The following is a 15164-nucleotide window of genomic DNA, read 5'->3' on the forward strand; positions in this document are numbered from 1 at the left end:
ATTATTATAGTTTTACAACCATTACCAATTCATTTTGTTGATGCTTTCAGCTTTTCAGACGTTGATCAACACAATATTATGTTCATTGAAGTGCAAGGTGGTGCCTCTGTTAAATAACAAATCAATTAACTTGGACAGTGACATGGGCGGGTTCACATTAAGCAATACAACAGAAGAAAAAATATTTTGTTATAAAAAATGCATTTATTATCACAATTGATGAACATTAAAAATATTTTGTAAATGTTTCACAAAGTTTAGTAGCTTGCAAAATATATTTTCGAAACAAACTAGAATTGATTTGTAATTCCGCGATTGACATAACAGGATGTAGTTTATTATAGCACCATATCAATATACAGTTAGGCCTACAGAATGTCTAGTATTTATTGCTTGTGCAGTCTTATTTTCAACAGGATCGCGTAATTTGCCCAATAGTAGGATAATGCCAGATAATGGTGTGCATGTGTGTGTGGGTGGGTGGGTGTGTATATAAAGAGAGATATACATGTACAAAAATATATGTTACGCAGTGCTGTTCATTAAAGTTCAGAGAGAGAGGGGGAGGGGGGAGAGAGAGAGGAGGGAGAGATAAGTAATGAATCTGTGCGTGTGCCTAATAGAGTGAGAGTGAAAGTGTGTGTGCGTAGGATTAGTTTAAGCCTTATTTCTTGCACGTATTATATTCATGATTACAATCATGATTTGATAATATTCATGCAGGAATGAAACAATAATCTACTTTGTGAATTAGATGACAACTGGTACTCTAGAAAAGCACCATCCTACTTAGCATTCGTTTGAAATAAAGAATAAGCTGATGAGGTAGTTCGTTGCCTTGTTATGAAAACGAGGTTGATAATCATTAACCTTACAAAAGTTACATGTACTATTAGACAGGTGCAAAGCTATCTAATTTCTTTAGATTGTAACGATCAATACCAATCAAAAATTCAATTAAGTATCTCATTCTGATATATAGAAATTATGGGTCAACGTTATCTTATTCTAATTTTGAATCGGACACCATAGCCATTATACAGATTATTTTCTCATTTCAAAGGGTTTTGCAATATCAAACAGATTTTCCTTGAATCGTAGGTGGCAAGTTATGTTCTGTCTTTGTCAAACATTCGATTTTTTTTCGAGCACGTACATAAGCATGATAAAGAAAATATTTTTTTTTAATGAAAAAAAAATAGAGAAAGCATTTTATTCCTCAATGTCAAGTTACTTATACAAAGACCGATATCAATTATGAAAGGTATCTCTTCGCTAACTCGATATGAAACGAAATCTTTGTGATTCATACTTTGTCATTTGGTATCTGAAATTTTAATACTTGATATCAGAAATCGACAAAAATAAAGATGTTGTTTATGTCAGCTTGGTAAGTATCGAGAAACAACAGAAAACAAATTGGTCACCATTACTTGAATTTGGGAAATGATGCCTAAGCAAGGGAGAACGTAGTGTCAATGTAATTCTTGGTTTTGTCTTAAACCTATACATCTTCTAATCACTACTCGAATTATACTGATGGTTTCATTTCCTTTTCAGTGAATGTTCATGTCTGTCTGATATTGGTGGGCGATTATTGCAATTATCGCAAGAACAATATTATTGGAGTTATTATGGTAATTAAGATAAATACATGTATGACCTTTGAATTAATAATACTCTATTGGTGTTGATACCCCATAACAACAAATCTGCAGTGGTTATTATTAATACAGTTAACATTAACCTGTTAAAGTGAATAACTGTCTATAAATTGGCAAACCTTCATCAAAATTCTTACTTGGGTAATTTTCAACATCATCATCACCATCATCACCATAAATAAATATACCTTCCATTATGCTTATCAAACATGTTAAATCAAGAAAGTAGAGATACATTGCTCCATGCTATTGCTAGATAACCATGGTAACGGATGCGAAAGCCTGATGATGCAGTAACGCATAATTGAGCAAAATCCTTTACTTTTTAGCGTCGTACAAGATCATAATGTTCTCGAGACAACATGGACATTGATCCATGGCAACTTAGCGTGCCGGAGATAATAATTGAAGATACAATATCTCAAAGGCGCTCGTGCTGAATACAAAAACATTAAATTATTCGATAACATTGCATTGAGTTGAAGGCCAAGGGCAAAAGCATCACCTCGGTTTTATTAATTTGATCTTGCACGTAAACCAAACAAACTTCATGGTATCTGGGTGAAGGTTTGATACCACAACATAGGAACGTATCGATGTGACGATGGTCCTCTCGCTGTTACCAGTGAAAAATCCAGGGTCTGATATCCACAAGAAGCGTTTATGCTGAACTGGCTTGAACCCCATCTTCTTGAAGCACGTTCCTAGGAAGACATCTTCCCACGGGAAGAGGGGTGTCTTGAGAGCCATGTGGTACCCTGCTTCAACCAAGTCCGACGACATCACATAACCAGGACCGTTCATGTACGGTGGGTATGTTGGGGCGGGGTAGTATTCCTTGGAGATGTAGTACTTGCTTAAATTGCTACGCAACACTGGTGCTTCCCACATGGTTTCGGAGGCTGTCCAGTTGGTGAACGAAGATTCCTTGAAGATCCACAGAAACCGACCCTGATTAATCATGGAGTCGTCGTCTATCTTCATGGCGAAATACGCGTGACGACAGTGATTTGTCACCCACTTCAGTCCCATAACCGTCTTCCGGGAGAGGTTCGCATAGGTATCAATGAAGTCCTCCTGGAGGATGTCGTTGTGTTTCTGGGCCTCTTCATCTATCATCCTCTGCAGAGTAGCGTTGAAGGTCTTCCCTAGAAGGAACACCGTGGCGAAGATACCTCTCTTCAGGGCAGGCCATTGTTTCTGGTCACCATAGGTGTGTCTGACGACATGCCTCCTCTGGAAGTGTCCTGGTGCGGTGACTACCAGGAAGATTATAAAGACCCTACGAGGGTGTCCATCTTTGTCTAAACAGACATGGGATGGATTGTAAATATAGTTGTACTCATGCGGGTCTACAGGCTCGTCCACGTAGCGTTTAACATTTAAAACAGGCACAGCCCGTTCAACATCCGCATTGAGATTAGGGTCATCCTTGATCACAGCATCTTCCTCCTTTTCTAAATAATCATCAATATCATTTAATTTTTTAAATAATTTATCTATACCTATGCCATTATTCTGTATTTCATGTTTCCTGGTATCGTGCTGTTCCGTCCTCTGATGTAAGTCATCGGTATTGGGTGATTTATCCTCAGAAGTATACACCGCTTTCAATTTTGCCTGTCCAAAATTACCCGGATATTTAATGGAAACATCTCGGTGCCTCAACCTTTTTGCCATCTCCAACCTTAGAAGGGCTATTTCTACATCTTCACGGAGTTTCATGATATCCTCTTCTTCTGCACTCTCATCCATCTCCTTTTCGCCAGCGGGCCTCTTTTCCACCCGTAGACTTGGGAAGTTCAGCCAACTCTCACTACCGCTGCCCAAACTATGGTCTTTTTTCTGGAGTTTTCCATGTCCAGTCTTTCTCGAGAGAGACAATCGAGTTCGAGGGATTTCGGGCTCTATGTGCCATAAATGTTGGAAGTTGAGTATTCCACAGATGAATCCAAATACCAGAATGGTGATGTAGGTTAGCTTGGCCAGGGTTCGGCGCGGCCCCATCGTCACTAAAACAGAATTGATAAAAATCGGATAAAAATAAGCAAAATACAGTTACATCCTAAATACGCTATATGCATACTACATAGATATTACAACGATAATCACGACTTTGGTAGAATGCCACAGACGAATTAAAATCATGGATTTTAAAAGAAACCGGAAAATAGCTCTCCAGAATGAAAGGCAAGGGCCTGTATTCTGAAGTCGGGTTCAATTTAAACTCTGGTTTAAAGTTGTGGTTTAACTATGGATAGCCCAAAACGGCAAAAATCTGTAACAGTAGAATGTCAATTTATCGGCTCATTTTCTCTCTACTCATTCTTTACTGTTTCGGAAGGATATATAAGATAGTTTTCTATACCAGTCACGAGTTAGGACAGAGCACAGTAAACATAAGTAACATACGATGTAAGGACAATTTGATATTTTTGGCTTTCCATAATTTTAGCACAGAGTTGGACCATGGTCTACCTGACTTCAGAATACGGGCTAGAGTGACAGTCTTCGTCAGTGCACATGGTCAGATGGTGTGCCCCCCCAAAAAAAGAAAGAAAGAAAGAATTAAATTCAAAATCTTTATCTGAAATTGATTTTGAATCCATTTTTTGGGGAGGGGTGGGTGGGGCGGGGCATTGACTGTATTTTATTGGTTAAATTTCCAATTTCACTGAGATCGATCACCTTGCATCTGTGCCCTGTTATTCAAAGGTTTGCTATTAATCGCTAAATGGCATGATCTATCATTTTGCTCAATAGACTGACGAGGAACCAATCAGAATTGTTCTTTCAAGTTAGCGATTAATCGCTAACCTTTGTGTTACGGGGCCCTACATGTATAAGCGAAATAATAAATGAATTTATGAAGCATATACAAGATATCGGAGCGAGTGAGGGAAGTGATGGATAAATCATATTTTGATTTGTTTGATTTCGTAATACACTGTGTTCCAGTGGCGTAGACAGGTTCGTACACCTGGGGGGGATGACTGGGGTGCCAACGCTAGGCGCCCGAGCGAGGTTATCCCCCCTCCCACGGTAGGGAGCTTTTGCAATTTTGAACTTGAAATCGTGCAATCTGATGCATACTTAATGAGGTAAAATAACACACACAAGCGCGCACGCACACACCCTCATACTCACACACACACACACACACACACGGGTGCGCGCACCACACACATACTACGCCTTGAATGGACAGACATACATCGACAAGATCTACACACCGTGGCATACGAATACAGAATGGACTGACACATAGTATTGCATATTGAACCACACTACGTATTTATTTATCTCTGTGAATTTTGCTGTTACACCTCTTCAGAAAAACGCAAAACTCGTGGTTATCTTTTGGTTTCCACACCACGAGATTGCGCGCCCTGCAAAATATGCGCGATTAATCTTGTGGTTATCTTGTGGTTTCCAAACCACAAGATAACCACAAAATACTTGTAAGATTTTCTTTTTTTTACGGTCTGAATTGGCTTTCACCGTGTGAATGCGGCTAATAACAATAAACACAATTACAATAATGATGAGGATTATTATTATCATCATCATAATTATTATTATTATTAATATTATAATTGTTATCATTATTACTATTATTATCATCATTATGACTTATTAAGTAACCAAATATCATTCCCCAAAACCTGGGGGGGATGATTGTACATGCCATCCCCCCCCCCACCTTGTGAGGTGGGGGGGGATGCATCCCCCTCACCCCCCCCCCCCCGTTGTCTACGCCCCTGCTGTGTTCCAACTAACTACACAGAGCAAAGACTACACGGGATATTACATGATAATCAAATTTCATCGTTAAAATTACGCTGTATGCATTATGCCTTTTTACTTTAAAAGAAATTTCAAGCATAATGTGTCGTAATTATAAATTGCAGAAATGTTCATGTTATTTCAATTTGTTTATCACTATGACCCAGTCAATGTCAATCTCCAGTGTGTCTATCTATAGGTGTATGGAAAACTCAAGATTCAACAGAATATCTGAAAGTTATTCATGCTTGGGCGATCGTAGCTCACTTTTGTCAAGGGTATGAAATTAGGATGCGCAGGAAATGAGCCCTCCATTTGTGAGGGGTGATTCGTTAGGGCCAGACATGGCGTATGGGGCCAAATTTCTGAAAGGCTGCGATCGAAGGAAGTGAGCGAGCAAAAGTATTGACCGGATTAATACAAAAATGCAAATTTGTGATAGATTTACCATAGTATTCCGAAAATAATGATATATTCAACCCTTTCTCCCCATTTCTTCCAGGTCGTGAAAATTTTTGGGAGTCCATGGCCCCAAGCCCCTCTTCCATTCGTACGTGTGTTCCATCACCCCACCTTGACTCCCATGACCAGGGAAACAAATGCAATTCCTTTTCGCTCATGCATATTTTAAAAAAGGACAGAGGATCTTTGACTGTACCAAGAAGGTTAAAGACATCGCATACAAGTACACTGATAGGGTCGACCCGAGACTGTTGCTCAATTGTCTGGTGGAACCCAAACACACAAAAAATGATAGATAAAATGAAGCCATACTAAACAGAGCATCCTTCAAGTCTTTTTTTGTTGTTGTTACAGGGGCTGTGTCCGATTTAAGCAGAGGCTTGACTGGGAACCGCTACTACTGCTCCGGAAATTTAGTCGTGTAACAACATTGCGCGAAGTGCTTGCTGTTTCGCGCCTAGCCATTCTACATGTAGTGCGAAAAGTTCGGAGCTCGGTCTAAAGGCCCCTTATGAAACGTACTTTCATATGTTTAACCCCCCACCTCCACCAGCAAAAACTGTTGAAATTACTAATTTATCCTGAGAACCATCCCAGACTGGGACTTCCTCACACTCAACCATTTAAATCAAGATCGAGCATCGAAACACCCCAACAAAAAGTTAATTTGAATAAAAGGAGAAAAAAACCAAAAGCATTATACAATGAAAATTTCATCAAAATCGGATGTAAAATAAGAAAGTTATGACATTTTAAAGTTTAGCTTAATTTCATATTCAAATGAGCAGACTGTTGACGTCACCCACTCACTATTTCAATTTTCTCCTCATTGTAATGTGAAACAAAATTGTATTCCTCCCTGGACATGCGGAATTATTTTAACAGATTATGGTTAAGTCAATTAAGTTGGTCCTTATTGTCAAATCTATAAAAATTGAAATATGGTATAATTCAATCAATAAAAAACAAAAGAAATAGTGAGTGAGCAGGGGACATCATCGACTCTCTCAGTTAAATATCACTGAGTTGTGCATGTAACTGTTTTGTGAAAAATAAGCCCAACTTTTAAATGTCGTAAATTACTAATTTTACATCCGATTTTGATCAAATTTTCAGCGTTATGCTTGTTTGATTTTTCTCTTTTTATTCAAATCAACATCTTTGTGGGGGTGGATTTGACCTTTAAGCAAAACGTACTTTAAAGAAACCAAAGCAAAAACTATCAAAGCACCTTCTCCTCACCAACAACTTTGGCGCACTCCTTGCCCAGTAATTTGTTGATTCCAATATACTTTGAGGCGTTGGACAATGCAAGAAGCAATGGCGGCGGAAGCCCAAAAAATAAGGGGGGACCAGCAAAAGAATTAGACAAGCAAAAAAAAAAAAAAAAAAGGTTATCAACTATTTTTGGACAAGCAAAAAAAAAAAAAAAAAAAAAAAGGGTATCAACAAAAATTTTAGGGGGGACCGTCCCCCACCTCATATTTAGGGGGGACATGTCACCCCGTCCCACCCCCCGCTTCCGCTGCCTATGGCAAGAAGGCGAATACCCAAATGAATCACCTCTCAAAAACGCTCACAAGTGGGAGGTTTATTCATTACTCAACTTACTTTTCATACTTATTACAAAAATGAGCGACGTTCTCCCAAGCATAGATAATTTACGGTATATTTTGGTATTAAACTGAAATGGGTATTAACAAACTTTCCAGACATAACGAATCCTCCCAGAATCATTTACTAGTATATTAATTGGAAGTCATTTCAAGGGTGTAATTTGGTTGAGACATATGGTACATACCACATACATGGGGGCCTATCGAGGCCGAGCAGAGCAACCGTAGAGTTGTTATAGTTAATCATAACAAGTAATACGCGAAATGTGCATTATATTAGAAATCCTATACATGTATTTTATCATTTTGTTGAATATGTCTGCTTCATAGTGGCGTAATGAGTCCCAAAATTTGAGGGGCAGACATGGCGTATGGTGCAAAACTCCTTAAAAGCTGCAAGTGAAGCGAGAGAGCAAAAATATTGACATTTCTCATTCAAAAATATATTTTTTAAGTAAAATTGTCATATTTCATGCACCCCTTTTTTACTTTTCTAAATCTTGTTTTTTCTTGGTCGTGAAACTTTTGGGGGTCAATGGCCCCAAGCCCCCCAACCGTAACCCAGTGTCCCTTTACTGTATGTATTTATAAATTCATGTTAATGTCTCTGATTATTATCCTCTAAATGCCACCCTGTATATCATATACTCGTCAGCAGCAGTAGCTGTTTTTCGTTTCCGTTGTCAAAATACATCAAAACAATTCTTGCCTCCCAATCCAAGATAAAAGCACAGCAACATTATTAAGAAATAGGTAAGATGTAAGATATATTTCCACGAATATTTGGGAATTTCCATAGACTTGACAATAATTAAACCACAAAATTCCACTTACATCAAAAGTGTTACCAATATCCTTACTAAAGCAGTTTTGTGAAAATCTTATGTATATTCTTAACTGTAATGCAGCAGGCATTGCATTGTAGGCAAGATTCCTGCCACTTTTCTCCCATCTGAATAATCAAAAAGACAAAGCTACCAGAACATTCCAGATATTTTTTGAAATTCCAAGAAATTTGAGTGTTCATTGGAGGATGATTCGTTTCAATCAGTCCAACTGATAAACACAAATATTATATAATAATAATAATAATTATAATAATGATAATGATGATGATGATAATAATAATAATAATAATGATAATGATAAAATAATAATAATGATAATAATAATAATAACAATAATAATATGGATACTATGTATATATTCGTACGCCAAAAAAAAAATCATTTTTATGAAATAATTAACATTTGTATAACTACATGAATTGAGAAATGAGTATGATTCCCTTGATCACATAACAATTAAAGTCACAATTATCATCCGTTACCATAACTTTTATGACACGTCACTTACGCCCAAATCACAATACAGTTATACTCGCCTCAGAATTTTCGAAGAGGATGAATTATATTCGCAAATGAATCTGCATTCGTTATGACGTCACAGTCATGAAATGTGCTCAGGAATCTATATAAAAATCTGAAGAATGTAACAAATTTGGTATTCCAATGATGTTCCCAAAATGCTTCCTCCTGTCGTTTCACTCCTGAGAACTGCTTGTGAATGTTGAATCCATTATTCTTCCAATTTATAACAAAAGATAGCAATGGTCTTCAAGACATTTTGTAAGATTGGTGAAGTTTTATCCTTCGGCTCTGAAACAGACTCTCCATCCGTGCGCACATGGGAAGCAATATAACATTCCTTGAAGAATATAACTTTCAATTCTTGCAGGGAGATAACCGGGAAGTAAAAGCATTGTGAGTGTATTCCTTACTAGGTGAAGAAAAACCATCGAATCAGAACAGATTTATAAACCGCGTGGTGTAGCGAACCGATCTTTACAATCATGACAATAGCCAAGATTACATAACTTTTAAAGAAAACGGGTAACGTCTGTTTGACTCTCTAACAGGGGTGTATTGTCGGTGTACAATCGAGCTTAAGGCGTTCTACAAATTCGGGAAAGTGGCATGAGAGCGAAATGTTTTCCGATTATTATGGTTATACTTAGATCAAACACATCTAGCAAAAAAGTCTCTTTTGTCATGTTTGTGCCCCATGATAATGACCTTTTACAAACTAAGGGGCCGAGTCTCCTCTTTCCTAAATGCATAATTGGTATATTCTTCGTATCTTGTCATGAACTTGCCATGCATTTGTATATCGACATTATATTTCAGAAAATGTCTTACTTTTAAGCAATTAACAGACGAAAAAAATAAGGTAATCTGGACATCGTGGTTCTGTCCCCATTTTCAATTTACCGTCCGTATTTCGGACCGTTTTCTTACAAGATCATAAATACTTAAGTGTCAGATTGTTTTACATGTGTTTCTTGAATAAGATGTTATCGTATTTTATTATTGAATAAAATGTAAACCAATTAAATATGTATCCCCATCATAAATTCTCGTTAGGTTAGCATTATCAGGTTATCGAGCGGAGGAAAACCTTCCAATAAATATTACCACCATCTTTCAACTAGTATTCACCTCGCTACGGATTGTCGCAGGCGCGGTGATTTCTTAAGATTTTTCTTCACACTCAGAACTAGATGGAGACGAGACGCCCCTCTGGACCCCCCCCCCAGTAAAATTCAAAATTCCAGGATGGGGCGTACCTCCTTCCATCCCTCGATCAACGATTGTGGTTTCTTAAAGTATTTTGCCCGAGAACTTCCCCTATTTTTGTCCTTGTTAATGCCCCTATTATAAAAAGATCAATACAGATTTTCTCTTTGCGGTGGTCGGAGCAAGATAAAGAATATCGATTTCCTGTTGCAAATGTACACAAAGGTTGTCCGCATACATAGGAAACAATATAAATGGATACAATTAGAGAAAACGACGTGAGGGGTGACAGTTGATGTCAAATAAAGATTGGGAGGCTGATAAAAAAATGTTGGACATTTACCAAACGAAAGCTAGGTTAGTTTCAAGAGCTCGGGGAACATAGAGCATTTTAACATATTTGGGGCCTGGCCAATCTGGGATCCGATCAACCTAAACTACGGTGTGAGTAAAAAAAAAACAACACAAAAACTTGACACCTCATAAATTCAAAATTTAAGGAGGAAATATGTCATAAACGCATAATTATTATATATGGCCTGAAAGAGTATATGTTCTCCCAAATAATTTGATACCAAATTTATGTGGTATGTGTTAACGCTTGGATAATCTGGAGGTATTCTCTGAGTGTTGTAAATTTTGATTTGCGCCAAAGTAAGGCATGACTGAAATGAATGAATCCAGATGTCAATGATGTCATAATCCTACAAGAGTTGCATTAAAATTTATTTAAAAACACTTTTTAGTATAAATTCTCAAGCTAATTTCATTGAAAAGGGATTTGCAAATTATGTTTGATAACTCATGGAGCATTATGCCATTATTGGCATCTGGGGTTCATTCATTGCAGTCATGCCTTGTTTTGGCGCAAATCAACATTTATATCTCTCCAAATAAAGCGTGAAGACATACCACATAAATATGTATCAAATTAATTGGGAGAAGATACTCTTTCAGCCATATACAACTATTGCGTTAATATTTTTCCTTAATTGGGGATTTTTGTAGTGTCAATTTCTTTTTACTAACACTGTATATGAAAATTCATCAATGTCATAATTCCTATAGGATGTTTGCGCAGTGTCATTTTGTAAACCAAGAGGAGCATATTGAATTGTCAAGAAAACGATGAATGTTTGAATCTATCACATTGGCTAGAAAACATTTTGAAGAAATGTGAATTTTAGATAATGGCGTAGCTGGCTTTCCATAGTTGTGATCGATCGGATCAATCGCAACTCTTTGTAAGACGGGTCCCTGGTATTGAATTGAAGGGGTTTGTGACAATATTCTTTGAAAAGCAAATTCCTTTTTTTTTAATGAAATAGTCGAAGTGTATCTGAGTGAGAAAATTGTTCAAAAATTGTACAGTATTATAAAATGTAATTTTATTAGTTATAATTGTATCATGTAAGATCAATGGTATACAGTATACAATATATTGTCTACTTTGCACACTTGAACATTGTATTGTAAAATGTAATCAATGAAATGTATACTTGTATCTTTAACTTTGTAATTCATATGCAATTCGGTTTGTTTAATGCAATATGTGGAGAACTTTAATAAATACCATCTATCTATCTATTGTCCTTCCGTCCGTCGGTCCATCTATCTATCTATCTATCTATCTATCTATCTATCTATCTATCTATCTATCTATCTATCTATCTGTCTATCTGTCTGTCTGTCTGTCTGTCTGTCTGTCCGTCCGTCCGTCCGTCCATCCGTCTGTCCGTCCGTCCGTCCATCCGTCCATCCATCCATCCATCCATCCATCCATCCATCCATCCATCCATCCATCCATCCATCCATCCATCCATCCATCTATCTATTCTATCTATCTATCTCTATATATCTATCTATCTATCTATCTATCTATCTATCTATCTATCTATCTATCTATCTATCTATCTATCTATCTATCTATCCATCCATCCATCCATCTATATATCTATCTATCTATCTTTCTGTCTGTCTGTCTGTCTGTCTGTCTGTCCGTCCGTCTATCTATATATCTATCTATCTATCTATCTATCTATCTATCTATCTATCTATCTATCTATCTATCTATCTATATATCTCCTTTGTTTAGGAATAGATCTAAATTGACAGTGGAGTACGATTTATGAAAATTAAAATATCAATCGTCATTTTTGGGGGCCAATACGAAAACCATCTAATTAATATTATCTTCAAAATATTCATTAATATATAGAGAGTTTTGGAGATGTTACCATAGTTTTCGTCCTGAAATCCCCGTCATACAAGACAAGGTTAGTGAAATTAGTAGGCCTTTTGATGACGCGAAGAGTAATTTTTAGAGATTTGATGTCTTTCTTGCTGGTAAAAAAAAAATCATCTGGAAAAAGCCTTCGATGATGATGACATATATTATGACCAAATGATAGCAAACGATCGCACGAGCAATTGTGAAAGCCCCAATATATGTTGCACACAATCGCAACGGTTGTAAGCAGTCGCACCACCAATTGTGAAAGGGGCTTTAAGCAGACCCGTTTTGAGGGTTGTCAGTATTATAATACACTGACTTCAATGGGGCTAATTATGTATTCATGACGTCATTATTATCTGAGTCCCCATGGACTGATTCCCAACAAATTTTGGTAGTGGGTGTTTTTCATCATGCTCTAACAAAATATAGTATCAAAAACGCTGAAATGCTAGAAAAAAGTTTTGTGACGTCATCACTTCGGTACTCTATTATTATCAATAATAATAATAACAATACTTGTAATATCTATATTTGCTACACGTGAACCAAGTCAATTCCATCGCCCCCCTTTCGAATTGGTTATGGTTAAACAGCATAAAGGAGAGCATCTGGAGGTAAACATTCTTTCATTGAACACTCCTGAAGATGTCGGCATTGGAGGAAACAAAAAGCCCAACATGTCTTATGAGGGTGCAAAATAAATAAGCATTGGAATACTCGCTACTTGTACCGGCTCAGCAAATAGTAGAGGCTGCCTCAAAATGTAACCAATTGCTTTAATAGCTGAGAGTTGCCATTTCGTACATTTGGAGCAGAGAGGCTCGGAGAATGACATTTGCGCGGCGATTTCTGAAGACATTAGCGTTGGGAAATGTCATTTGATTCGGCTAAATCAAATCGTTTTAAATGGCATGCGTCTGTTTCAGACGTTACACCAGTTGAATTAGGAGAAGCCATCGATAATATCGTCACTGAGAGCGATTTCGAATTCCTTTTATTTACTTGACGATTATCCTTCATATTATGAATGAGATAGATGCATTATGTTTGGGAAAAACTTCGTTGGTCAAGGAAACTGATTAAAAGACTTCTGATTATTTCACTTTTCCTTGAGATTCCGTCCCTTTCTCTACGAACTAATCATGCTCGCGTGTCTGAAGAGGATACATCTTGCTCAAGGATTCGCAACTTTCGTTCTTGGTGCAGTTTTCATGTACAGCATACAGATCTTCTACAGTTACCCAACTTTGGAAAAATATTCTAGGTCTACTGTGCGTGCGACTGTTGATGCTGACAGGAAACACAATCTTGGCTTTGATGATGGTAACGTGGACAGGATCCCACTTAATCATGGACACAATGCACAAAGTGAAACGTACAGCAGGGTCGGGCATACCTTATACAAGATGGTGGATCATGCAAGAGGAAATGGAGAGCAAAATAAATTTGCATTGATGATAGATGAGGCAGAACGTCTGCTGGCTGAGGATATCGAGAAGGAAAGTGGTGAGTTACCAAAGGAGGGGGAGAAGAAAATTGAGCCTGAACCGAAGCGAAGGGATACTACCTATAATAAAGATAGGACAATAACACGACACCAGCGCTATGTGGATGAACCCATCGATGCTCACGAGTATGATTACCTACTTAAGCCACATGCCTGTTCGAAGGTGGATGGGAAAAGGTTGAAAATGTTTCTCATATTCATTGTAAGTACAGCACCCTGGAACTTCGAGAGAAGGATGTTGATCCGAAACACGTACGGAAACAAGCGCAAGTGGCCCCTGCTTTCTTCCGGCACTTTCCGGACAGTCTTTCTTCTCGGTGCAGTTGGTAATCAGACGCTCCAGAACACGATCCGGAGCGAACATGAAACCTACAGGGATATCGTCCAGGAGGATTTCCTAGACAGCTACGGAAACCTGACGTTGAAGACGGTCATGGGACTGAAGTGGGTGACCAACCACTGCAGACATGCCAGATACACCATGAAGATAGACGACGACACCATGATCCATCAAGAGAAACTACTTCAGCTGCTGAAGTATGCACCGGCTGTGAACTTCACAGCGGCAGGAACACTGATCAAGACCCCGGTGATACGAGACAGAAGAAACAAGCACTACATCTCAGAGACCTATTACCCCTCGCCTACCTACCCCCCTTATCTCAATGGACCAGGGTACCTGCTATCGACTGACCTAGCAGAAGGATTATACAAGGTGGCCGTCAGAACTCCCTTGTTTCCATGGGAAGATGTATTCTTGGGGATTTGCCTGAAGCAGCTTGGGATAATACCAAGAGTATATCGCAACTTCATATTCATCCAAGCCAGGGAGTTTCATAACAAGGCTAGATTAGTGGACATGTTTTTAAAACACCGCACCGTGGTCTCGAACCTAGCTCCCGAAGACATGATGCTTATGTGGACCATAGGATCAATTGAATAATCAATATGACTTGATTCGTCTTATAAGGATTCGGATATATATCAACTGGCTTTATATAGCTTGTAGCTGCTGTTACAATTTGCGGTTTGTTACCATGGTAATGCAGTACTATAATAAAGGCGACTTTCAATATTCTCTTCTTCGTTTACTGGTCCATTCGCCGCTTCGCAGAAATTATTAACTTCATGCAATATTATTTGTTTAGACAAATGATTTTACTACGAACTAGCTTCTCATTTTTGTCACACTCAATGTTGGTTCATATATCTCGCGATTTCCTTTAATTTTCCTTTGAGGTAGTCGATATACGTCTCTTTGAGCTGACTATAGAAATTAAAACTTGTGTCCCACGACATTTTAAACGAACCTGTGTA

The 15164-nt window shown here is 37.9% G+C and overlaps 2 protein-coding genes across 3 annotated transcripts; one reads left to right on the top strand and one right to left on the bottom strand.

Annotated features, from left to right (window-relative positions):
• Nucleotides 1-184: 184 nt before the first annotated feature.
• On the bottom strand, nt 185-9299 carry LOC129262430 (uncharacterized). Of its 2 annotated transcripts, none has more exons than XM_054900548.2 (2): nt 8885-9299; nt 185-3676 (listed from the first exon to the last, which is right to left on the bottom strand). In XM_054900548.2, the coding sequence occupies exon 2, from the start codon at nt 3669-3671 to the stop codon at nt 2166-2168; it is 1506 nt and encodes a 501-aa protein (XP_054756523.2). In that variant the 5' UTR covers nt 3672-3676; nt 8885-9299; the 3' UTR covers nt 185-2165. The 2 variants fall into 2 exon arrangements, with proteins under 2 accessions (XP_054756523.2, XP_054756522.2); XM_054900547.2 differs by having other exon boundaries at nt 8913-9258.
• Nucleotides 9300-13116: 3817 nt separating this feature from the next.
• Nucleotides 13117-15152, top strand: LOC129260516 (beta-1,3-galactosyltransferase 1-like). The gene has a single exon (XM_054898483.2). It carries the CDS (start codon nt 13483-13485, stop codon nt 14788-14790), a length of 1308 nt encoding a protein of 435 aa, XP_054754458.2. The 5' UTR covers nt 13117-13482; the 3' UTR covers nt 14791-15152.
• The last annotated feature ends 12 nt before the right edge of the window (nt 15153-15164 follow it).

This window comes from Lytechinus pictus, chromosome 5 (genome assembly GCF_037042905.1).
Source record: "Lytechinus pictus isolate F3 Inbred chromosome 5, Lp3.0, whole genome shotgun sequence".
Taxonomy (NCBI): domain Eukaryota; kingdom Metazoa; phylum Echinodermata; class Echinoidea; order Temnopleuroida; family Toxopneustidae; genus Lytechinus; species Lytechinus pictus.

What these genes read in the sequence shown, in the direction of transcription:
- LOC129262430 (XM_054900548.2), bottom strand. Translation starts at nt 3,671, where the DNA reads ATGGGGCCGCGCCGAACCCTGGCCAAGCTAACCTACATCACCATTCTG.
- LOC129260516 (XM_054898483.2), top strand. Translation starts at nt 13,483, where the DNA reads ATGCTCGCGTGTCTGAAGAGGATACATCTTGCTCAAGGATTCGCAACT.